This window comes from Protopterus annectens, chromosome 1.part0, assembly GCF_019279795.1.
Source record: "Protopterus annectens isolate FY-2018-M chromosome 1.part0, PAN1.0, whole genome shotgun sequence".
In the NCBI taxonomy this organism is placed as follows: Eukaryota; Metazoa; Chordata; order Ceratodontiformes; family Protopteridae; genus Protopterus; species Protopterus annectens.
In genome coordinates, this window is record NC_056725.1 from 824,574,691 (window position 1) to 824,600,410 (window position 25,720).

At 42.1% G+C, this 25,720-nt stretch overlaps 1 protein-coding gene across 4 annotated transcripts in view; it reads left to right on the top strand.

Annotated features, from left to right (window-relative positions):
• TIAM2 (TIAM Rac1 associated GEF 2) overlaps positions 1-25,720 on the top strand; it is a 2,099,243-nt gene that overhangs the window by 1,519,317 nt on the left and 554,206 nt on the right. For all 4 annotated transcript variants that reach the window (XM_044063392.1, XM_044063388.1, XM_044063400.1 and 1 more), the window contains one exon: positions 18,460-18,624. In XM_044063392.1, the coding sequence (XP_043919327.1) occupies positions 18,460-18,624 (165 nt within the window). The remainder of the gene's footprint in view (positions 1-18,459; positions 18,625-25,720) is intronic.

The window sequence follows — 25,720 nt, forward strand, 5'->3', positions numbered from 1 at the left end:
ATTCTAATGTTTGTGGGATTCACAGCTTTCTTCCTGAAGTTAACAGATTGCAAGTTACTGTTTCTTCCCTTCTAGACCCAAGTGACATTAAAATAACCATTTCTAGCCTCAGCAGAAAACAAAGTATTTAATAAATGATCATTATTTTTGCACCAAAGGATGATTTGGAGAATTGGAACAAATTTGTTTATAACCCATGATATTTTATGAATAATAAATACCAATAGGTCATAATGGGTGCAGGATGTTCTTCATCTCACATTGCTGCAGTCCTTACTTAAGGGTAGTCCGCTGTCCTCGGTCGGCCCGAATACCAAAGTATTAGGCTGACGTCGGTCATGGGCGCCTAGATCTGACATCAGAGCGTCAGGGTATAAAGGCGCATGACCGACGTCATATCCTCAGTCTTTTTTGCCGCATGGTCCGATGCAGAAGCAGCGTTGCAAGTGCCGTTCGGCGTTCTGAAATTTTTCGTTTTCGGAGTTTCAGACCGATACCAAGTTGGGCTAAGTACCCAGTTGGGGAATATTTTTGTTTTTTCTTGCCTCAGTTACTTACCGGATGTCAGAAAAAGTGAATAATTGTATTTCTTGTGGGAAACAGATACCGCATAGGGATTACCACTCGCTTTGTATTCCTTGTTTGGGACCGGAGCACGACGTAGTTGGGTGTCGGTTTTGTGCTAGGTTTAATAAGCGCACTATAAAACGGAGGTTAGATTGCGCTAGGTTAGTCTTTGGCAAGAGGTGTAATTATAATATGCCGTCGGATGTTCCGACGCCTCCTTCTACTAAGAAGCGCAAAGACAAATCTTTAAAGCCTAGGCACAATGATTCGTCCGTTTCGGATGCCGGACCTTTTGAAGCTACAGCTGAACAGGTGGATCCGGCTGAAGTTGCTGTTGAGTCCCAGGGGGAAACTTTGATTTTACAAGATGTGGCCTCTCAGGAGGCAGGTCAGGCTGAAGGGGCCTCTCAGGTTACTATTCTCCCTTCTATGCCTAAGGTGGTTAGGCCTTCTGCTACTGTTTCTAAGGCTCCTTCTAAGGGCAGGTCTGTTTTGCCTTCCTCTGGTGTCAGTTCTGGTTCTTCAGGGTCTGTGCCTAAAAAGCACATGCTTAAAATGGCAGAGGATTTGATTACTCTAATTAGAGGTTCTATGCCCCCTCCTGATAAGAGGCCCAGGATGGAGCCAGAGTTGGAAAGTTTGGAGCAGGCCTCAGATGATTCAGAGTCTTCTGTTGAAGACATTCAAGATTTCCCTCCTTATTCTGATTCTGATGCAGAGGATTCCACTCCTTCTGCTTCTCCTCCAGAGGATTTTTCATTTTCAGAAACTCTGCATTCCATGAGGGAGCATTTTAAGTGGGAGGGACAGGATTACTCTGATTCACGGAAGAGGCTTAGGGAGTTCTTGTTTTACCACAGCATAGACCCTTAGCTATACCTCCGGTTTTGGATGTTGTTTCAGATGTTTTCGGAAGCTTCCCTTAATCCAGATTCTGTGCCTCCTGCCCCAGTTAAACCGGACAGGTATTACAGGGTGCCTGAGGCTCATAAATATCTGTATAAGAGTCCTAGGGCGGACCCAGAAACTATTAGTCATGGGCCTAAGGGTGTTAGAGCCTCTGTTGTTAAGAATCCGGTTCCTCTGGATAAGGAAGCTAGAGCTTTGGATAGATGGGGTAAGAAGGTGTATACCTCTTCTACTTTAGCAATGAGAGCTTTGAACTGCCAGTTTCATATGTTGAAGTATCAGAATTTCCTCCTTTCTCAGCTAAGATCTAAAGTGGATGCTTTGGCAGAGGGCATAGAGTGTAAAGAATTGCAGGATTTAGTGCATGTTTCTGAACAGGTGGGTAAGCACTCTTTGCAATGTAGTTTTGATGCTTTACAGGCTTCTTCTAGGGTGGCTGCCACTGGTTCAGTTATTCGTAGGCACGCCTGGCTTAAGGATCAGAATTTGTCTGAGCATGTTAAGTCTAGAATTCTGGATGCCCCTTTACAGTCTGAAGTTTTGTTTGGTCCTCCTGTGGAGTCTGTCTTAAAGAAAATGGAAGACAAGGCTAAGTCTATGCAGACTGTTAAAGATTTTTTGCAGGTACAACCTCCAAAGTTTAGTAGAAATTGGCCTACTAAGGGGTGGACGTACCCTTCTTCTGATTCTCAGTCTAGGGGTAGATCTAGGCGTGGTAGGGGCAGAGCTCAGAGTACTTTCAGGCCGAGACAATGGAGTTCGCCTGCTCAATCTGCTGGTGAGGGCAGGGGCCAGTCCTTTCGTAAACAGGCCCAATGACCTGCATTTTCAGCTGCCAGATTCTTCTTGCCTGGCAGCTCCTTTGGGAGGAAAGTTGGCTCTTTTCAAGCAAAATTGGCATTTAGTCACACAGGACAAGTGGGTATTGGACATTATAAACCGAGGGTACAAGTTCTATTTCCACACCATGCCTCCTTTCACAGGCATGCCAGACGTCCCTCCTCGGCAGAGAATAGAGACTCACAGACAAATTTCTTTACTTCTTCAAATAGGAGCTATACAGCCAGTTCCTCTGTCAGAAGTGGGCCTAGGATTTTATTCTCGCCTGTTTCTAGTTCCAAAGAAAGGGAACACGTGGAGACCAATTTTGGATTTATCTATCCTCAACACTTACCTGGACATTCCAAAGTTCAAGATGCTGACTTTACAACAACTTTTACCTCTGTTGGGAAAAGATCACTGGATGGTTACTCTGGATCTCAAAGAGGCTTACCTTCATGTTCCTATCAGGCCCAGTTGCAGGAGGTACCTGCGTTTTCGGGCTGGAAATTTACATTATCAGTTCTCTGCATTGCCCTTTGGCTTATCTACTGCGCCCAGAGTGTTCACAAAGGTTCTGGCTCCAGTGATAGCTTTTTCAGACTAAGAGGAATACAGATTTATCCTTATTTGGACGACTGCCTGATTATTGCACAAGAAAAGGATGAACTTCTTCATCATCTACAGTATGTGATGGCAGTGTTAAGATGCCTAGGGTATTCTGTGAACGAAACAAAGTCCAGTCTAGTACCCTCTCAGGACATGTGCTTTCTGGGTGTGAGACTGAATACAGCTTCCCAGATGGCCTTTTGACCCCGGACAAACAAAGAAGCCTTTCTCTTTATTTCCAGCAAATGTCTCTACGGTCCAGGCTGACTGCAAGGACAGTCCTTCAAGCCTTGGGGTTCATGGCATCTTGTATTCTGGTGCTTCCCAATGCCAAATTGCATATGAGGAAGCTTCAATGGTATCTCAAAAATGTGTGGACACAGCACTGCCAAGATCTAGACACTGTCATTCAGATAATACCTTGCATTCAGAAGGAGTTTTTGTGGTGGGCTCAGGAATGTCACCTAAACAAGGGACTCTCTGTGACCCGGCCAGAGGCGAGTCAGATTCTAACGACAGATGCCTCGGACAAGGCTTGGGGAGCACACCTCAATGGAAAATGGGTGCAAAACACGTGGCCTGTCAAACTCCAACATTTGCATATCAACTTGAAGGAAATGTTAGCAGTCCAGTTTGCATTGATGGCTTTCAAAGATTTACTTCACCCAGGACAGGTGTTGATTCAAACAGACAACACTACTGTCATGTGGTACATCAACAAGCAGGGGAACCCATTCTTACCCTCTTTGCAGGCAAGCGATGATTCTGTGGGAAACTGCTCTCAATCTACACCTCAATCTTCAGGCAAGGTTTCTACCAGGAGCACAGAACTCCTTAGCAGATGTATTGAGCAGACAAATAGTGGATCCTCACGAGTGGAAATTGGATCCTCATGTATTTCAACAGTTGACAGTGTTATGGGGAACTCCAGACATAGATCTGTTCGCTTCTCCACTAAATTACCAGTTGCCAAAGTTTTGCACAAAAATGTTTCATCACACAGCTTGGAAGGTGGACGCTCTATCATTCAGTTGGAACAATCTGCATGTATATGCCTTTCCACCTCTGCCTCTTCTTCCCAAGGTACTTTTGAAGGCCAGACAGGAGAAGCCAACCATGATTTTGATAGCACCGGATTGGCCTCGACAACACTGGTACCCACTACTGAGGAGTTTAGTACGAGAACCTCCATGGCCTCTGCCTTTGATTCCGCACCTTTTGTCACAAGAGGACACTCACTTCCTCAGTGTCAAGATTCAGTCTCTGCATCTAACAGCCTGGCATATTCTGTTTTAGACTCTGGAGGGTCTCAGCTTCTACAACAAGTTTTGAATGTTATTTTGGAGGCCAGGAGGCCTAGTACCAGGAAAGTTTACGCTGATAAATGGAGGAGATTTTTTCTTTGGAGCAAAGGAAAGGACCTTGATGTCTCCAAACCTGTTTTAAGTGTTGCTCTTCAATATCTTACTGAGCTATTGGACAAGGGTTTGTCTTTCTCCTCAATAAAGGTTCATGCTGCAGCCATTTCTGCTCACTATGATTGTGACCCTCCTTTATTCTCTCATCCTTGGTTTAAGCAATTTCTTAGAGGGGCAAAGAATATAAGACCCCCACGTAGAGCTCCTACTCCTGCTTGGGATCTCAATTTTGTGTTGGAAAAACTTACTCTACAACCTTTTGAGCCTGCAGCTACTGCCGAGTTAAAGTATTTGTCATGGAAAACTGCTTTTTGTTGGCCATTACCTCTGCAAGAAGGGTTTCTGAATTACAGGCCCTCATGGCAGTGGAGCCTTTCCTGATTTTTCATAAGGATAGGGTATCTTTGCGTACTAATCCTTCCTTTATGCCTAAAGTGGTTTCTAGTGTGGCCTTAAATCAAACTATTCATTTGCCTACTTTTTATGCAAACCCCCAAAATAAAGGGGAGAAAATTTTGCATACTTTGGATATTCACAGGCAGTTGCGTTATTATTTGAGCAGAACCAAGGAGTTCAGACAGTCTCAGCAATTGTTTGTTTCTTTTGCTTTGGGTTCACAGGGTAAACCTGTTTCAAAACAAACTATTTCTAAATGGATTGGGTTTTGTATTTCTTTCTGTTACTCCCATCATGGTAAGGAGATTCCTGCTGGAATCAGGCCTCACTCCACTAGGGCTACTGCTACTTCGACGGCCTTTCTAAGGGGGGTAGCTACAAAAGACATTTTGGAGGCAGCTACTTGGAGTTCAGTGCATACTTTTTCTAAACATTACCACCTTCCTGTTTATTCTAAGTCTAGGACTGGATTTGCCACTGCAATTTTACAGGGCATTTTAGCGGCCCCTAATGCTTTATGATTTTTACCATCCTCCCTTTCCCGTTGCTTTGGGATTCTACCCATAAGTAAGGACTGCAGCAATGTGAGATGAAGAACATAGTACAGTTTTGTACCTACCATAAATGTAGATGTTCGAAGATCCACATTGCTGCAGTCCAATTTACCCTCCCTCCTTCCCCACTGTAGTTTGACTTGGTGCTATGCTTTAGGTGATGGTTGTTGTTGGGCATGTTTTTGGGAGGTAGTCCGTTTTTGGCTGTGGCCTTTCTGGTTGGGCCTTCTGACATCTGGGGCAAGAAAAGACTGAGGATATGACGTCGGTCATGCGCCTTTATACCCTGACGCTCTGATGTCAGATCTAGGCGCCCATGACCGACGTCAGCCTAATACTTTGGTATTCGGGCCGACCGAGGACAGCGGACTACCCTTAAGTAAGGACTGCAGCAATGTGGATCTTCGAACATCTACATTTATGGTAGGTACAAAACTGTACTTTTCTTAGCTCTAGGCTACCAAAGTTATTTACAACCTTTTTTATTAATCAAATCTTAAGCTGCAGACATTACTACTGATACAGGTATTGTAGATATTACATATTTAATTGTGATCACCTCAATTGCATGAATCTCGAACAGTAATATGGGCAACTTAATAATTTAGCTATTTATAGGAAATGTGTTATCTTAACTATGTTTCAGTGATGATGGTCTTCTACTGAATTTGGTGGATTATTACAATTATGATAAAGTCAGAGGATATAAAAATGGTGGTAGAAAATCAGTTTGGGAATTAAAAAATTCAGTCATCTTTGCTATATAATCCTAATGCAGTTGTGATTAGTACAGTGGTCTTGTGTGAAGCACCAGTTTAACTACATTGGATTTTATAAGATCCCTTCTCTAGCCTTCCCTGAAATTGCCACTTGTGTGGACCAACTTATTGATCTTTTAAGTAAAAATTATAGTACTCTTAGATTACTACTGGGTCTATATTACATTGTTGAAGTTTCAGAACTTTGAATCTGATATGGTCGACACCATATAATTGAAGTCTCGAAACACTGAAAATGTAATAAAACACAACAACCTACAAAAACAAACCATTTAAATGCTCTAAGCAGGGGGCACCCAACACACCCCCCGCTTCTTAAATATGCCAACTCTGAGATCGCACTACAGTGCAGAAAAGGGAAATCTTCCCTTTCCGCGCTGTGCTAATATCGCCGTTAAAAGATTCGAAGTTTCAAGACTTTAATCATATGGTGTCAACCATATCGGATTAGAAGTTCTCAAACTTCGATCTACTGCTATATTTACTACTAGGCTAACTGCCCTTGTGAGCCATTTTAAGCCTAGCCAGTTACCCCATATGAGAATCAAACTTTGCATTTTGTGCCTGTTAGGTAAATGCCTTAACCATTATACCAGGGATTCCCTTGGCTTCCTCACAGGGGCGCCAAGAACTAACACCCTTCATGTACGATTTTTTTTTTTTTTTTTTTTTAAATTTTCGCTCTGTTTGAGCTGACATCATCATGTGCGCGGTGACGTCAGCTCCGTCAGGGCTACCAGCCTGTCGGAATTGAGCAAGAGCTCACGCATTTCCAGCGTCCCTAATTTTTGAAGAAAGCAATACTAAGCAATGGTCATTCACCATACCGGATTTTGGCACACAACCGGCTGTACAAAATGTACATTACTACATATTTCCACTAGATGACAGTATGTATTCTTAGCTTTGTCAAAGAAACCTCTGCAAAATAATTTACTGCATGAACAGCAGCATTGGTTCTCTCAAATAAGAGAGCGTTTAGAGAAACTGTACTGATTTGTACATAACAGCATTTCTGAAGTGAAACACTGCAACACCACAAAGTTTCCTTTCTAGAAAAATGTTAACATTTAATTCCTCACGTGACAAACCGTTCTGATGAATAATTTTTTCTACGCTCTTTCTGTCATAGATGCACCTCATACAAGGAGAATAGATTTTTGACAATCATCAGATATTCATTGACAGATTTATTTTATTTTATATGTAGTATTTTATTAGTAAGTGGAACACTTTCAAAGAGTAGTAGAAGTGCACACTACAGATTATCAGTAAGTACGTATCTGTTATCACTGAGATGTTCTGAAAAGAAATGAATAGTAAGTCATTTGTGTATTTGATGAACGAACTGGATCACAGATATCTTCAAGAAATACTGACTGCAACCTTGCCAAAGATCAAACCTGAAATAAATTGCAGTAGGAGAGCTTTACATGTTGGCTTTGTGACCTTTCCTTAAGACATAAAGCCTCTGTAAAAAGCAAGGTTTACACAAAATGCAACAGGTTAAACAATCAAGGTACATATGAGCACTCTGTAAAATGCCAGTCTGATTGTACAATAGGGTGGTGTAAGATATCAAACACCTTTATTTATATACTGATAATGTTCTTGCCTTATCAGTTCTTGTATGACTGATAATTTGCTGAATACAGTCTTACATAAAGTTACAGAATTCACTTAAGTCACCCGCACTAACTGTTCATTTGTGAAGTCAGTTCTTCATGTAATATAATTCATGAATCATTTTTGGGGAATTTAAATGAGAATGTAGAATACCAGCATAGTAGGATAGTAATATCTTTCGGCTTTTCCCGGTTAGGGGTTGCCACAGTAGAACGCCGGTCTCCGCTTATGATTGGCAGTAGATTTTTATGGTGCCGAGGTGCCAGCCCGATGCCCAACCTTCAACGAAGGCACGCCCATTTATACACGCACCTACCTGCATGTCTTTAAACGTCACTCAACCGCGGGGAGGACATGCAGACTCCACACAGAAGGCGCTCCAGCCGAGAATCAAACCAGAGAACCTCTTGCTGTGAGGCGACAACGCTACAAGCATAGTAGGTTATGTTAATAAAAGTTTTCAAGACTATATTTATAAAATGAATTAACTTTGCGTAATCTCTTTAATTCTTTGACGTGAAAGTTGCAATGCTCCTAATACCCTTTTTTCTTTCATTTAGCACCTGTGATGAATCCAAGCACTATATGAGAAAGTTGCCGTGTGCCTTAGTTGCAAAACTCACACACCAGTCCAAGTGCCACATATTTTAAGGAGTCCATTTCCTTAAGAACGAGTCTTATTTCTGTTTTAACTTAATTTAGTATCATGGTATTTTGCAGTCAATGCTATAATTTCTTTTTTCTAAAATAAACAGATTAAGTACTTAGAGTAGCAAATGGGGTTGATCTGTTGTGACAGTTTTTCTTAGGCTTTATTTGAATTTACCTCTTCACCCGAACTTCACTGTGTAGTCTCATAGAATCAGACTGATGCAGATCTAAACTGAAAATCACAGCTATCATTTATAAAAATCACACTAGACTCTTTCAGAAACTAAATTAGCACAAATGACAGAAGCAGCAACTAATCAAACACAGTCATGAGGTCAGTTTGTCCTTTGCTATTTATATTGCTTCTTAGAAATAGACAAAATGTAAGATCCTCACAACCAGGTATCAGGATTACATTGTGTGATGCCATAAAGGAAATAAACTGCATTAGTATTATTATAAAACAAAGAAAGAAAGAACATGAGTATTTCAGCTAGTGCATGATACATCAACCAAAGGCTTGGATGGTATTATATCAGTGGAGCTATACACATTTACGGGATACAATTGGGTCAAAAATCTTCAGCATTTCTTCATGCAGTCATCTTACACACCACTTTTATTTGTCTAAATCACATACGTTTCTCAGATGAGTAGCCAGATGTAGAACAAGCAGCCAGAGACAATCCATGGATGTATGATCAGTTCCTGACAATTTTATAGAAATATCCTTACTGTAACACACTGCCTTACATAAATTCACTTTTATTTTGAAGTCATCAGTGTCTTTTATAATCTTTAACTTCATTCTTGATATAAGACTAGGTGTAATTAAGTAATATCAGTAGCAGATCGTTTCAGAACTGCTGAAACATATTAGAAGAGATTTCCATCTGCAGATTTTTACTGCCATTAACAGTTTTCAAGTGAGGGTAGTCGTGTATAGTTTTTGAACCCGGCAAGTTTATTGCTATGTGTTACCTGGTGTGAGTGGTGTAGGATTACATCAGTGGCCTACAGGATGGAAGTCTTGGTGATGCATGAAACCAAAACTTGACCCACCTTAGTAAAGACCATGGCTGGGAACCGCATCGGCATACAGCAGAGGAAGGGGCTTCTGGTGACAGCAGGTCTGTTCACTGAACTCAACAGAATAACTGAAAATGAGGGTTCCTAAGTTTTACCAGTGGATTTTTGAGTATTATCCTTGCCTTAGTGAAGTTGTGAAAGAACATAAGGTAAAGACTTGTGATGCTGGATTAGTAATCATCGAGGAGAATGCTGTCCAAATGTTGTAGTAGTTTGTGACTAAGTGAACATCTTTATTTTCACTTTTACCAGTAACTTGTTTTTTGAACTGCTTATTTCTATGCGGAAGTGTTGTAACTGGTTTCTGGAAACAAGAAAAAGTAATACGATAACAGTCTCCATCAGCATTGCTACATCTTTTCTAAAAAGTACTTAGTGACAGCATCAGTACTGTAACTGTTACCTGTAAAACTAATCTTTTATATAGTTTTGAGTTGTTTCAGGGCAAAGGACAGATATTTTAAGTGCTATATGTGTTGGGTTTAAGCTTAGGGAGAATTGTTAAAAGTGTAATTGGGAGCAGGATTGAAAGCTTGTGTGGATTGTTGGAGGGTATTTTAAATTTGTCTGATAGGTGGCTGCTAGTAAGAGTGGATGCATTTTTTAAATGAAGCATGTGTTGAATTGCATGACAGTGGAATCTACATGGTTTGTACTGGTAGGAGGCAGCTCAGCTGGGCCGCCAGGGTTAAATAGTTTATTTATGGAGGTGCAGAACAGTTCTTTTAGTGGGTATTTTGAAGAGAGGTATAATAGATTTCTTACCAGCTCTAATGTGTAGAGTGTACCAGCTCTCAGTGACACTGATGAAGGCTAGGTTAACACCATAGCCGAAACCGGTCTGTCATTTTTGTGTTTTTTTATTTTGTAACTAATTATATTAGATTATACAGCTCACAGTTGCTGGCTACTGTTTTTTGTTGACCAAGATGTGGCCAGCAAGTCCTCCAAGTCCTCTAAATCCTCAGGGGACTCTAAGAACTCCAAACTGTCCAAGAAATTGGAAGATCCTGTGACATCGGCTCCGCAGACCTCGGAGCTGACTGTCTTTTCTTTTTGGAGCCAGCCCACAGCTCTGGAGCCGGTATCTGAGACCTGTATCTCCACTTCTTCAGTCGGCACCATCTATGCAGTCTTCTAGGGCATCTGTCAGCCTGTCAGATTTGAATATGGACCGATTGGTGCAGAAGCTTTTATGGGCACTAGGCTCCGCTAAATTGTTGTCGGCTCTGACCCTAGCGTTGGAACCGAAGACCACTACCCCTGACTTGACTGTTAATCCTCCGAGCCGTACCGGACCTTCGGAGCTGGAGGGGGGGCCAACCTGTTGATCGTGGAGCCTTTGGAACCAAGACCTGCTCCAGTGTCCTCAGTTCCATCTACTCTGATGTTCTCGGCACTGACCGGGGACTCTAGGAGCCGACACTCTCCTGTCGGGTCCGGAGGAGGATATTCGCACCGACTTGTCGGTGACAACTCTTCCTCTCGGGACTTCGGCTTGGATGAGCTTGGCTCATACCTCCGGCTCAGAGCCCGTGGCCTCGGTATGGGAGGGGTTAGCAGTTCCTTTGGGGTCCATTGACTCCTTCTCATCGGAGCCGCGATGCCTTTGAAGCCATGAGGAGAGCCTTGTCCCCCAAGACATCAACACCCTGTCTGGCTTCCTCATCCCCCAAAGTGCCTGTGTCCACTTCTGCTTCTATTGTCCAGGCTAGGCGTAGAGACCCTGAGCCTCACGTAGCCCCCACAGGGCGTCCCCTGCTCTTCTGAGACCTCCCCAGAGGCTCCCACTGAGGAGGCCCCCCAGGAAGAGATTGTGCAAGAGGAGACACTTGGACTCCCCACAGGAGTCTTTAACATCTGACACTGACTTGCATGAGTCAGAAGGGTCCCCACAGTCCCCCTCTGAGGATATCTCCTTTGCGGAGATACTAGAGATCCTTAATCAGAGGGGTGATTGGCAGTCCAAAAGCCCTACTGAGGAAAAGTCAGTTCTCCTGAAGGCTTTCAGGTCTCAACCTTCCACCTCTTGGGTGTCTCTTCCCTTCGATGAGCTCATGCAGCTGGTCTCTCGGAGGGCGTGGGAGTCACTGGAGTCCATGGAGCTTGTTCCTCGGAGGCCTAATATGTTTATTTTTGCTCCAATAGGTAAATCCTTTTTGTCCAATGCCGTGGTGGTGGTGGCGGTGGCCACCAAAAAGGGAATGTCTGAGACTTCGTTGTCTATCCATCCTCCTAATAAGAGAGTCCAGGATCATGGATAGATCTGGGAAATGCATGTTTAGTTCAGCGACTTTTACATTCCGTTCCCTGAATTATTTGACCAATTTCACTAGGTTGCAAAGAGATCTCCTTAAGGAGTTGGAAGATACTCTTCAGGGTACTGTAGCTGCAGGGGCTTCTGACAAAGTTGCCGCCCAGCTTGCTACCCTCCCTAAATTGTATTGTGAACTCGTCCATGTGTCTCGTATCATATGCAGCTGATGGGATGAGTAGGGCAGTGGGTACAGGAATTGCTCTCAGAAGACATTCCTGGTTGCACTTGTGTTACTTCGTGGAGCCCTTTAAGTCTTTATTCGTGAACACCCCTTTTGATGGCTCGTCTCTTTTTGGGCCTAAAGTGAAGGAAACTTTGATCAGGTGTGAACAGGAGGGAAAGATTCTGTCTTACGTTGTCTGTCTTTCCACCCCTACTCAGCCTTACACCAAAGGCCAAAGGGGAGGAAAGATGTGGTTCTGGAAAGCCCTGGTGGGGGGGGGGGGGCGGGGGGCATTTTCAGGGAAAGACTACCCAAGGCACATGGACGGATCAAGAGTCACATCTGCATATCAGTGTTCTGGAGATGAGAGCAGTACTTCCGGCGTTGCAGTACTTCCAGGACTCTCTTCCTCTAGGAACGATTGCAATTCAGACAGACAGTATGTCAGTAGTCTGGTACTTGAACAAGCAAGGCAGAACCAAGTCTTACCCCCTTTGTCGAGAAGCGAGAAGAGTTTGGCAGTGGGCTGTTTCCTCCCAGTGCATTCTGTTGGTTGGCAATGCACATCCCGGGGAGATCCAACGTGATAGCAGACAAAACTGAGCAGGGCAGTCTTGTTGCCGCATGAGTGGTCCCTCAAGAAAGAGATTGCGGACAGGATTTTCCACAAATGGGGCCAGCCTTGCTGCAGTCTTTTTGCCAGTCACATCAGCACAAAATGCAGAAACTACTTTGCCCTGATTCCTCCTCCAGGAGACGCCCAGAGAGACGCACTCATACACGATTGGCCCCCAGGTCTCCTCTATTCATTTCCTCCTATCCCATTGATACCCAGATTTCTACAGAAAGCAAAATAGCTGGGAAGGACCTTCATTCTTATAGCCCCTAATTGGCCTCGGTAGATTTGGTTCCCATTTCTTCATCATCATCTCTTGGAGGATCCAAGGATTCTGGACACAGTTCTGGACCTTCTGACACATCCGTTGGGGGACTTTCATCCCTCTCTGCAGTCACTGAAGCTGACAGCTTGGCTACTCCAGTTCCCCTCATAGCCAGGCTTCATAACGTTTCCAATGAGACAAAACAGATCCTTTTGTCTTCCCATAAGCCGTCCACTAGAAGATTGTCTTAGTAAGTTGAAGAGATTTTCCATATGGGCTTCTAAGCAGAACATTGATTCTTATCAATCCCCCTTGACATCCATATTAGAATTCTTGACTATGATCTTTAATCAAGGAGCTGCAGCTGCTACAGTTTGGGTCCAGTTGGCTGCTATATCTAACTTTCATCTCTGAATGGACGGGCTAAACATAATGTCCCACAAGTTGTCCAAGGCCTTTCTCAAAGGAACCTTTCACATGAGGCCCCCAGTGAAAACGCCTTATTCTCCTTGGAATCTAAACGGTATGCTGTCCCGTATAAATCTTCCCCCATTTGAACCAGCATCATCTTGTGATCTCAAATTCTTATGGAAAACCATATTTCTGGTGGCTATTACTTCCTCTCGCAGAGTGTCAGAACTTCAAGTTTCATCTGTCTGCCCTCCTTATTTGATTTTTCATGCTGATAAGAATATCTCTTAGGACATTTTTGCCCAAAGTTTGTTCAGAAACTAATATCAACCAAGCCAGTGAGTTACCGGTCTTCTTCCCTAGCCATTCCAATAACCTTCAGTATATGCTGCACAAACCTGACATTCACAAACAGCTCAGATATTATTTGGACAGAACAAAAGACATTAGTCAATCAGACCAGCTCTTTGTATCATTCTCTGAAGCCAGAAAAGGTAGACCAGTGGCTAAAACAACTCTTTCTATATGGCTGTCTGATTGTATCACCTTTGTTTATTCAGCTACTAAAATGCTGTTACTACACAAGATTAAAGCTCATTCTACCAGGGAAGTCTCTACATCTTCTGCATTCCAAGCCAAATTGCCCCTTGATAACATTTGTGCTGCAGCCACTTGGTCTAAACCTCATACTTTTATCACTCATTACAAAGTTGATAAGGTCTCCAGGGACAGGGCTTCTTTTGGGTCTACGGTCCTGAGGAATGTACTCCTGTGAGCCACCCGAGATTGAGGGTGCTAGGGACACTACCCATCAGTAAAGAATGAGCATCGAGATTGAACAACTTTACATTAAGAAGTGATGTACTCACCATAACGTCCATGTGAGCTGTTCATCTCGCCTTCATTCTTACGTACCTTCCTTCTTCCCCCTCCTGGCTGATAGTTGACCTAGAGGTTGGTCTCATCCTGGTTGCTCAATTCTTCTTCCTATCCATGGGAGGATAGCTCCGTTATATGGCTATAGTACACACAGCAAACAAGATATGAGGTAATTCCCAGTGCATCATGGAATAAGGGGCTTGGCCTCGAGCTTTGCAAACGGCCGTACTAGAGCCGATGGATCAGCTCCGAACCCATCAGTAAAGAATGAAGGCGAGATGAACAACTCACATGGAATGTTATGGTGAGTACATAACTTCTTATTTGGTTTGATTCTGTAGTAGGTCTTGAAAATGTTGTAGGTTGGATTGTATTCTCTTTAGAAGCTAGACCTTCCAGGCTTTATCTCTTTGTCACGTGAGTTATTTTGTGACTTTTGATGGTCATGGAGCAGAGTTAAATTTTACTGTTTTGCATCTGATAGGTGCTTCTTGTTTTGTTTAGCATACTGAGAAAGGTTTCATTGAAATGAGTGACAGTTTCATCCTGGGGCAGAGATTTTAGTATTTGCCAATTATAATGTTTTAGGTTGGATATGAAGGTGTCACTGTTGGATGTAGGAATTCAGTCAAAGGTAGATTTTTTTTATGGTTTGATAAAGCTCTATAATATGCACTTTATGCATGCCGTGGGGGAAAACCTGGATTCACCTAGAGAGCTGAGATTCAAAAAAGTTTGGAAACCACTGCATTATGCCATCCTCCCAACCCTGTTAGCTGGACATTGTACTCCTCCGAGCAGCAGAGAATATGCTATTTATTAGAAACTGTTTACTCACACTTAAAGAATGTGAGGAGGTTATTTTACTGATTGTAATTGTTCTTCCCTCAGTAAACTATCTTGGCTGTCAAATTGGTCATCCCTTAAAAAATTCAGACTGCTCTGTCATCATTTAGAGTTTCTAAAAAATAATCAGGATGATAAACATACATAATAAGAAATTGTATTAGGCAGTTATTGATTATATGAATAATTATATAATTGCTTGATCTGATTTTGTACCCTTTTATCTTCTTGCTGATCTGTGATCTGCTTTTTCTTCCAAAACCCGATTAAGACTCTCATTATAATTGTTAAAAACAAGCAAGTCTAATAATAGGCCATTTTGGTGGAATTTCAGGATCTGCAAGTTGCAAACTTGCAAAAAGACATTATTGGAGAATATATCTATCTATATATATATATATATATATATATATATATATATATATATGCATATATATACACATATACATACATACATACATACATACACACACACACACACACACACACATTGTTTCACAGGTTAACAAATAAGCTGAGGTTAGAAACCAATTCCACAAGGCTTAATAGAGTAATATGCAATAGTAAAGCTCCCTACAAGATGCAACTGGCCAATGCATGTGTGGATAATCAAAAGCCATTCTTTACATATGTTAAATAGAAAGTTACTCAGAATGGCACTGTTGGTGTTTGTAGCATAATGGGCATACTGTGAAGAACAAACGAACTATTACCGACATGTTTGAAAATGTAGCTGGTAATATCTGTAATGGCAGTAATGTACGCATCCCACTGTCTGCTTTATGTTCTAATATTACTAATGAGATCGGGAAGGTTTTGTTATCATTAACATGGGTACAGCAGCTGGTCCTGATAGACTTGCTGGAGTATTTTTAAAAAACATTAAATTAGCATCCATTACAGTGATGACTGAGCTTTATAACTACTCTCTACAAACTGAGTATATATTCCATATGCATTAGAAACTGCCACAGATGTTCCATTCTAAGAGCGGAGATAGCTGTGACTCTTTAAATAATTGACCATTGGCCCTAGCACACTTGATAGGCATGGTCATTCACAGGGTTTATTAAAGCTGACCTCTAAGCACAGAGTCACTCTCATTGATCCTAATCAGCACTGATTTTTAAGCAGTAGGCTTTGCGTTACTGTGGACACTGTATTTTGAGCTGTTAAAAAGGTTTTGAGATCATAACCTTAAAGGCTGTCATTGATCAACTTACTGCTGAGTTTCTCCATAATGTGTTTCTTTTGAGTTCATTGTTGGCTAACTGAGTGAACTTTTAGAGTTGATGTTGGCTGCAGTGTATCAGGCAGTAGTGCACTTGTTTGTAGTAGTTACCCCTGGCAGTTAGAGCAGAGGGTTAACACTGAGCTGTTAACAGGTTGCTTCCTGTTGTCCATGGTTTAATCAGTCAGCTTCCATTTGCTTAACTCCGTGATCTGATCTAGTCACTTAATCAGACCGTGCTCTCAGGCTGAATCTGAAAAAGGACCGTGTAGATCAGTGTTATACCCTGGATACAGAGATGGATAGACAGTTTCACAGATAGCTAGGCAGAGTGATAGTACTCTTCATGGCTGTGTCCTGGGCACATTTTTATTAAAACTTTTATGACTACCTTGATCATATTTAATCAGTTGTATTCAGAATTTGTTGACTGTTCTTTAATATTGTATCCTTTAAATAGCCTGAATAACCAGTGAGTTGTGCAGTCTTAGATAGTAGTGCATCTTGGAATACTGTAGTTACGCACATTACCTTATCCATGCTACTGGATATGACAAGGATCTAGGAATTCTTGTCTCTTCTGTTGTGTCTTTTGATGTGTCTGTGCAGTAGTGTGCAAAAAGACTTGGTCTTATTTTAATACATAGATAAGTATGTTTGAGATCAGCTGTGATTCAGGTGACACACAAGTTTATTATTAAGATCAGAGAGAGGGAAAGTGACATTTCCCAGATAAGTAGAGAATAAGCAATAATCATCACTGCTGTGGTAGCCTTAGATGTACGGGTTATATCCTGACTAAGTTGTACCGGTGTTGTATCTTATGCACGTTGCATCCCATACAGTTAAGTCTACTGCAGCTCTGATCTATTTGAAGTTATACTGTTATGGCACAGCTATACTTTCACCTACCTAATGTTTTAAACTTTGCTGTATCATTTGTAATTGTAGTTGGAAGAATTTTTATATCCAAAATATATACTATGTAAGTATTTAATGTCTGCCCTCACACACTAGTGTGTTCAGAAACACAGACAGACTTGGATACATATACATAGTAACACACGCTTAGCAGTTACAGCCACTTTATTGAGTGAATACACATCAGATGTCACATTGTATGCAAACAAATGAAAAAAAATCAGGAAATGCAAAGCACTTCAACTTCCTCTCCTTTACTGTTTCTTCTTTTTGGTAATTTAAGGAAGTTTAAATTCAGTCAAAAATTGAGGTTTCACACTTCTTATTGTTATGAATGTGTGCTGATGCACTGGCACATGCATGTTTCTTTTGTGTTTTCTCTTCCTCTTTTTTAATTGCTCTCTTGCGAAACAGCAAGCACTGTTAGAGAGCATAAAATATGATGGACGTTTGCTTTTATATTCTGTCCAAGCTTCCCAGTACCTTAATAAGCTGTTCAGAAGTGGCAGACTTGTTTTTAGCAGGCATTACCTATACATTAACACCCTCCAAGAGAACGTTGTGGTCATGTCAGAGTGCCGATGTACACTTTGCCCATTTTTTGAGTTGCAGTATTCTAGCTGCACTGTTGGTCATACCTGCCTTCTGAGATGCTGATGGGGGTGGTGTAGTGAATTATACAAGCCATGCTTCATGTGAGCATCTTAACTTGCTTTTCACACTGTCTTTAGAGGTTTAACTTCATTGTTAGTGTAGCATGCTATTGTTTATATGGTGTGTAATAATATTTGAACCAAGTGTTTCATCTCATTTGTTTTAGCATCTGGTTTGTGTTGGTGTTTTGCCTATTTCACTCTCTTGAAATATTTCAGCTGTTGCATGGAAGTAATGCTGCACAGATGCATTGAACTGAACTGAACTGTATTACCCTGTACTGAGCAGGCTGTCTACAGTTTTCTCCCTCTAATAAAGTGTAACCATTGCAGTTATCAAACACCACCAGTACTTTCTGTCTCTGATACTCGCATGCTTGCATACATACATACTTTTAAGGATGCTTGTCTCCCCTCCTGATTCCAACTGTACTGGTTAAATGTTAAAGTGTCATTTAAAGGGTGATAGAAATGTAGAACATATTTTAGTGGCTGATGTTAGAATTAGAGTGCTGCATCAACAACTTGTAACTGTAGCTGACATTCTTTTAAGTTGCCTGTTTGTTGTGTTTCATAAGATTTCTTTATTTGTAAGAACATGGTCCTAAAATGTTTCTGTTGGGTCACATGATCAGTATATAATCAATCACACTGTCCTGCTGCAAAAACATTTTAAAATCAGTGTGAAACCACTGACACTCTTACAAAATTGTCATTTGTGAATTTATTGTCTTTTTCAGCATCTTGAAGAATCAGTGAATGTATGCTGCATTCCAACTGAGGCTAGTTACAATGAGACCTTCTCTGAACCCCTCCTGCATGTCATATTCCCTGATGGCAGTGTGATGACCGTGCTTTTTAAACCAGAGTACAAGGTGAAAGACGTGCTGACTTTGGCGTGCAAGGTACTAATTATTTATATTTATTAAAATGCAGAAAGCATAATTCATTCTCATCTACTTCTGGAAAGAAAAGTAAACTTTGCTCACTGACATACTTATTTTATGTATAAAAAAAAGTTATGTACTCACCATAATATTCCATCTGTGTTGTCCATTTTCCTTTTTCTTCAACGAATGTGTTCAGATCCGATCCTCAGTTCCAACTCTGCTGTTATACTAGTTTGTGGCCTTCAACAAACTCTCTAGCTCCTTTCCTACCCATAATGCACTAATCACTAGCGTCTCTCAGATCTTGTTTGCTGCGTGACAGGAAGACTGTAAGGGTATGCCATAACTGGAGTTCAACACAAAGGACATTGGTGTCCTTGAAGTCTCTAACTCCTCCAGAAGTCAGTCATTGAAAATGGTGGGGGTTGGTGGTAGGAGCTGAGGAAGAATGAAAATGGAAAACACAGATGGAATGTTATGGTGAGTACACAACTTTTTTTTTTTTTTTTTTATATGATGTAAATTTTCATTCATTCCTCAGGTAATGTGACAGAGTTCCCAGCTACCTAAAATCCTGGGTGGACTCTAAGGAGGATATTTCTGAGTGCAGTTGAGCCAAAAGCTGCTGTTACCCTCGAGACCAAATCTAGTTTGTAATGAGTGATAAAAGTATGAGGACTTGACCAAGTTGCAGCCGCACAGACATCGTCCATAGAAGCTCTAGACTGGAATATAGCAAGCAGAAGTTACCATAGATCTGGTTGAGTGAGCCTTTAACGGCTTTGGTAAGGGGAGATTCAATGTGTTATAGATAAATGATATGCAGTCTCAACCATCTAGCTAGAGTTGCCCTTGTAACTGATTCGCCCAATTCATTATGTGTAGATAGAAATGTAATTGTCTGTGAACATCCAGTAAGTGCAACATATTGTAAATTTTGGAAAGAATACTGGCAGGTTAAAGGATTGGTTGATGTTGGATTTTGACACCACCTTAGGAAGGAAGCAGTGGTTTGTAAGGTGACTGTATTCTTACGTTAAATCAAATATGGAGGCTTAGAAGATAATCCTTGAAGTTCTGAGATTCTTCTAGCAGATGTAATTGCAACTAAAAAGAGAGTTTTCTTGGTCAAAAATTTAAGATCACATTTAGCTGCAGGTTCAAAGGGAGAATGAATTAAGACTTGCAGTACCAAATTTGAATCCCATGATGGTATGGGGTCATTACAAGGGGGTCTTAGCAGAAGAGTACCTCTCAAAAAGGCCTTGCATAGTTTAAAGGCAGCCAGTGAAGAATTTTGAAATTTCGCACGAAACTTAGCGATTGCTGCGGGTTGGACTTTAACAGTTGATGAACTAGTACCATCATTAAATAGACTTGCTAAAAATTTTAGAACAGATTGATTTCGAGCTGAGAAGGGGTCTGTCTGATTTTGCGTTGCCCAACAAGCAAACCTTTTCCATTTACTTTCTGTGGAGTTTCCTAGTAGAAGGTTTATGGAAAGATAAAAGTATGGAACGGACAGGGGGAGAGCATTGGTTGTCTTCCTATTAAAGGAACTGGAGAAACCACACTGTTAGTTTGAGATTTGAGATATCTGGGTGAACCATGCCTGTCTGGAGAAACAGGAGGTCTGGAATTGGATCCAGAATACATGGTGGATATATTAGATAAGGCCAAAGGAGGGGAAACCAAATCTGTCAAGGCCAGGAAGGTACAATGAAGATGACTTTGCTCTTCAGCTGGGCTGCTTTCTGAAGGAATTTGGGAGGCAGGGGAGTCAGAGGATAAGCAAACATACAGAAGATTGGGGGGGGGGCAGTCATGGAGTAGAGTATCCTCGGTGATTCCCCCGGTGAAGGGATCAAGGCAATGCTGCACTTGTTGTTTAGGGGAGATGCAAAAAGATCGCAGCAAGGCTGGCCCCATTGACTGAAAATCATTTCTGTCACTTTGTTGAGAGACCACTCATGAGGTCGTAAGATGGGCCTGCTCAGTTTTTTTTGCTATCATGTTGGACTTTCCTGGAGTATGCATTGCTGTTAGAAAGCAGTTGGAAGGTATTGCCCATTGCCACACTTTGAGGGCTTCTCAACACAGGGGATAAGATCTGGCTCCCCTTGTTTGTTCATGTACCAAACTACTGACATGTTGTCTGTCTGGATTGCAATTGTTTCGAGAAGGAGAGAGTCTTAGAATACCAGCAATGCCAAAAGCACTGCTCTTATCTCTGGAACACTGGTATACAAGTTAGTCTCTTCGGGGAACTAAGTGCTTTGGAATTCTTTTCCCCAAGGAATGCCCCCCCAATCTGGGAAGCATCCATGGTCACTTTGGCCTTGGGCTGCGGGAGTATGAAAGGATGACCTTGTAACGGTTTACCTTTGAAAGGTTGAAAATCAACCTACCGCATAGCCCTTTGTGCAAACTGGAATCACGAAAATCATCAGTCTGATCTGCACCGAAGTTCGAAAAATCAGCAAATCGAAAACCAGATTCGCTGATTTTCGAAATTCAATTCAAAGACAAAGCGTAATGCAAGGGGGCTGCACCCCCCCTGCACCCCCTACTTTATTATTCTAACTCCGAGGTCGCACTACAGTGGGGAAAGAGTCCACTTCCCGATCCCCATTATAGTGCACCTTGCACCAAAAATGCCGAATCTGTAATGAGCGAACGTTACTGTGCATTCGCTCATTGCACATTCGATGCATTTTGTTTTCGGCCTTCCGAAAACTTGAAAAAGTCCTTTTGGACTTTTGTATTTCATACATGTGCATTACGAACATGTAAAGGTAAACCCCTTGTAACACCTGTTGCGACTGCATCCACCAGCAAAGATGTCATTTGCATACCTGAGTTATTCCTATCTTCACTAGTATGGGTTGAGAAAGCATTGACCATTGTATTGTTAGCATCCATTGTACAATTCTCATGTGGAGTCTAGCTAAAGGCACTAAAATTATTGTCGCCGACATTGATCCCAAGGCTTGCAGAATCAATCAAGCTGAAATTCTGGTACTGCAAATTATTTTCCTGACCTGCATCTTTATCATTTGCACTCTTGATGGTGGAAAAGAAGATGGTGTTGAACACTGCTCCTATGAATTCCAGTGTGTGGGTTGGTTGTAAATGAGACTTGTTGTAATTTATGGTTGTTCTGAGATGTGAACAGCTCTGTAGCACCTGTTCTCATGCTTCTATCGGTTATCAGTTGATGCCTGGTTGGGGTGGTAAGTGCCAGTCATCTAAATATGGAAACTCTCTGACTCTTTGCAGTCTCAAGTGAGCTGCTACCACTGCCATGCACTTGGTGAACACCCTGGGGGCTGTGGTGAGGCCATAGGGTGGTACTGTGAACTGATGATGACTGGCTCCCAGCCGAAAGTGTAAGTACCTTCTGAATCATCTGTTCATCTTTGTGATAGTATGCATCCTGAAGATCTGTCGAGCACATCCAGTCATCTGAAACTTTTTGTGTCAGAATGACTTGTTTAGCACACTGAGATCCAAAATTGCACTCTAGTGCCCTGTTTTCTTTAGCACTAAAAAGAATCTTGAGTAAGTTCCAGGTTCTCTCTGATCTGGGGCGACCTCTTGGATGATTCTTTTTATTTTTCTAGCAGCTTTTGGATTTCTAGTGCTGCTGCTTTCCTCTGATTGGGTGGAACATCAGGAATTTTTCTTGACAATGGAGGAGGTAGGGAAAATGGAATTGTATAACCTCTGGAAATAATTCTCTGCACCCAACTGTCATTTGCTATATCTAGTCAGGCTCGCTGGTGCAGAGATAAGCGACCCCCAACTGCCTCCAGAGATAGGCAATTGGGCCTCCATTCAGGGCTGCTGAAGGATCTGTCAGAAAATGGAATGTCTAGACCGCTGGTTTTGTGGACCTTCTCTGCCACGGGGAATCTCCTTCCATTGCAGCTCTCACCTCTGCATCTGGGGGGGACTATCTCCATGTGTGTCTGGGTCTTTCAGAACCACATTTTTCAACCTCCACATTGATTCCTGGAAAAGGTCCTTTGAGGGGTTAAAAAATGCATGCCCACTGCAGTATGGGTATTTCCATCTTTCTTACACTTGGAAAGGGTGTACTTCACTGTGGGACCAATCAAAGAAGTGCCTTCAAAGGGAGCTTTGATGAATGAGGACTTGAAGAGCTCTGCAAAGTCACACAGGTGCATCCAGGCATGCCTCCTGATAGAAATAATTGAACCTGCGGTAGCTGAGGTGCCTTCTGCAACATGTGAGATAAGCCTCATGGATGAGTTAGCTATAGCTTGTAAGGTAACCATCTGAAAGGCTACTGAAGATTGAGCTTCAGCAGTTTCTGTTCTGGAAAGAGATTTCAATAGCTCTTTAATCAAATCTCTTTGAAGCCTTGTAAAATGTGCCAAATATTTCAGCGATTTTAGTGCAAAAGTTGCTGAAGCATAAGCACACTTAAGTCTGTCAGTCGCTCTAGACTCCCTGCAAGGAGGATGGACAGTGGAACTTCATTCCATGAGTTGGCATCTACTGTCACCCCTTCACCCCAAAATTTCCTGCCTACTGGTGGAGTCAGAATCTGGTCTCTTGGGGATTGGCTCCACCATATCAGGTTCCTTCCACACCTGCCTAGAGATCAAATCAATGAGGTCATTGGCAGATGAAGTAACCCAGGAGGTAGACAGGCCAGTTCCAAAGGCTTCCATAAATACTTATTCCCCCAGAAAACAGTCTTGGGAAAACCAGACACTCTTCTGCTTAAGGATCTCAAGAATATCACCAAATGAGATGCCATCAGGTGGTGATTTTGGAGACCCTTCTCCTTCATTGAAACTAGTATCCGTGGTGACTGACTCTTGAGGAGAGTCCAAGTGCCTCCTTTGCACTTTCTCTTCCTAGGGACTTCCTTGGTGGGGTGGCCCAGTGAAATATCAGAAGAGATCAGGATACCCTGCTTGTGTAGTCTGGAAGCTTTGAGATAGCTGTTCCTGTGGGATGGAATGTTGAGCATCACGGTGCAAAGTCATCTGAGAAGTAGAAGGTGGATCCGAGGGGGTAGGACTCATCTGGCCTGCTGGAGAAGAGAACGCTCTCTTCACAGCCTCAAAGGCAGATCTCTCCAGGGGAAGGAAGAGAGTCAAGCTGAGAAATCAAGTTTCTGGCTCGTCACCTCCCTCCGTCTTGAGAGCAATCCACCTGACGTGGAAGTCAGAGCAGAGGTGTCCAGTGCAGAAGCTCTGAGAGGAAGAGATGGCTTCAAAAACCTCGGAGTTGATTCCATGTTCCCAGATCTGACAGGGATGCTTCGGTTCAAAGAGTCATCCTGCTCTGAGGATGTCAGAGCCAGTGCATTCTGAGCAGTATTCGGATGGTGCTTTCTTTGGATCCGAACCAAATGTACCCAGAATCCTCAGATCCAAGGACTGTAAAACAATAGATTTAATTAGAGGAGCAGCAGTAATGGGTGGAGTAGATGATTGGACATCCTGACCCGAAGGTTTTGACCTTTTTGTAGGGTCTCTAGATTTGTGTTTGGTGGATTGAGCCATGAGAACTCGCATCTGAATTTGCACTGGGAAGAATTTCCTCATCATCCTCTCCACATTTCCTTCCATGAGACTCTTGGAGGAACAATATGATGATAGGGATGGCGATTTGGAGGACCTCTCTAAAAAGGGAGATGGCACTCTGAATGGGACTGGATCCAGACTGGGAGAATAAGTTGTCCTTGGTAAAGATTTCTGATCTGAGTACATAGGATCCATTGAGAGTTGGACTTGAGTAATTTTAGATTCAATTTCTCTCTCTCTCTCCTTTTTAGATTCTGAGGAAGAAGAGGCTGGAGACCCAGAAGGTTTTGACCTTTTTGTAGGGTCTCTAGATTTGTGTTTGGTGGATTTAGCCCCAGTAATGGCTTCGGAGTAGGAAGTTGGCAGCAAGCCTTTAAAAATCATTTTATTCTTCCTGTCAGCTAGTGCTCGTGGGTTGAACCCATAATGGATACTGCAATCCTGTTGTAAATTATTTGGGCCCAAGCAATATACACAAAGATTGTGGGCATCAGAATAAGGCAACTTGTGCCCACACTTATCACACTTTTTAAATCCTGTAGGACCTTTTTTAGACAAAAGATTATCATAATAACAGAAGTACTAAACTAAACTTTATATTTTTGTTTAATCAGAAAGAGGAAAAGTTAAATACCAACAGTGGTAACGAAAAACTACAATAATCTTGTAGAGAGGAAAAAATACCAAGTATGGTAAGTAAGGAGGTATACACCAAGTGTAAAGGGAGTAAGGAAGGAAGGTTAGGCCTGCCAATGATGGTAGGAAAGCTTACTCTCAGTGTATGGAAAAGGAGAGTACTAATGACTTAAAAATAAAATTAAAGTTAGAATGATAAATGTCAGAAAAGGCTGATCTCCCACTGTACACTTGAAAGCTGAAGGTGACCACATCTAGACTCTAAAGCGGCAAACGATATCTTAGAGATGTTACGGGTTGGTTCATTATGGGTAGGGAAGGAGCTTGAGAGTTTGTTAGAGGCCACAAGCTAGTATAATGGCCGAGTCAGATCTGAGGATCGGATCCGAACCCATTAGTTGAGGAGTGAATGAAAACTGACAACATCAGATCACATATTTGCTGCTGTTTGGGGTTTTAATCCTTTTTGGCTTTTATTTATTTATTTATCTAACATTTGTTTACTGGGAAAGTCCGACTGGGACAGAGCCCTTTTTCAGTGGAGGCCCAGGGAGAAACACTCCAGACACATATCTTTGGAATGTGGGAGGAAACTGGAGCACCCAGAGGAAACCTACGCAAATGCAGGGATGACATGCAGACTCCACACAGAAGGCACCCCAGCCGAGAATTGAACTGGAGAACCTCTTGCTGTGAGGCGACAAAGCAAACCACTGTAAAGCTGCGTCGTCCAGATGAGTTTACATGATGCAAACAGTGTTAGTTGAGTCATTGCATTTTTGTAATGAAATTAAAGTGTATTTATTTGATCTGGTAATCAAACTGACACAGTAGGCCTAAATATCCTTGTACCTTTTGTGTAGTGGATCTGGAAACAGTTTAAAGCAAATTGGGAAGTTGGCCAGACACAC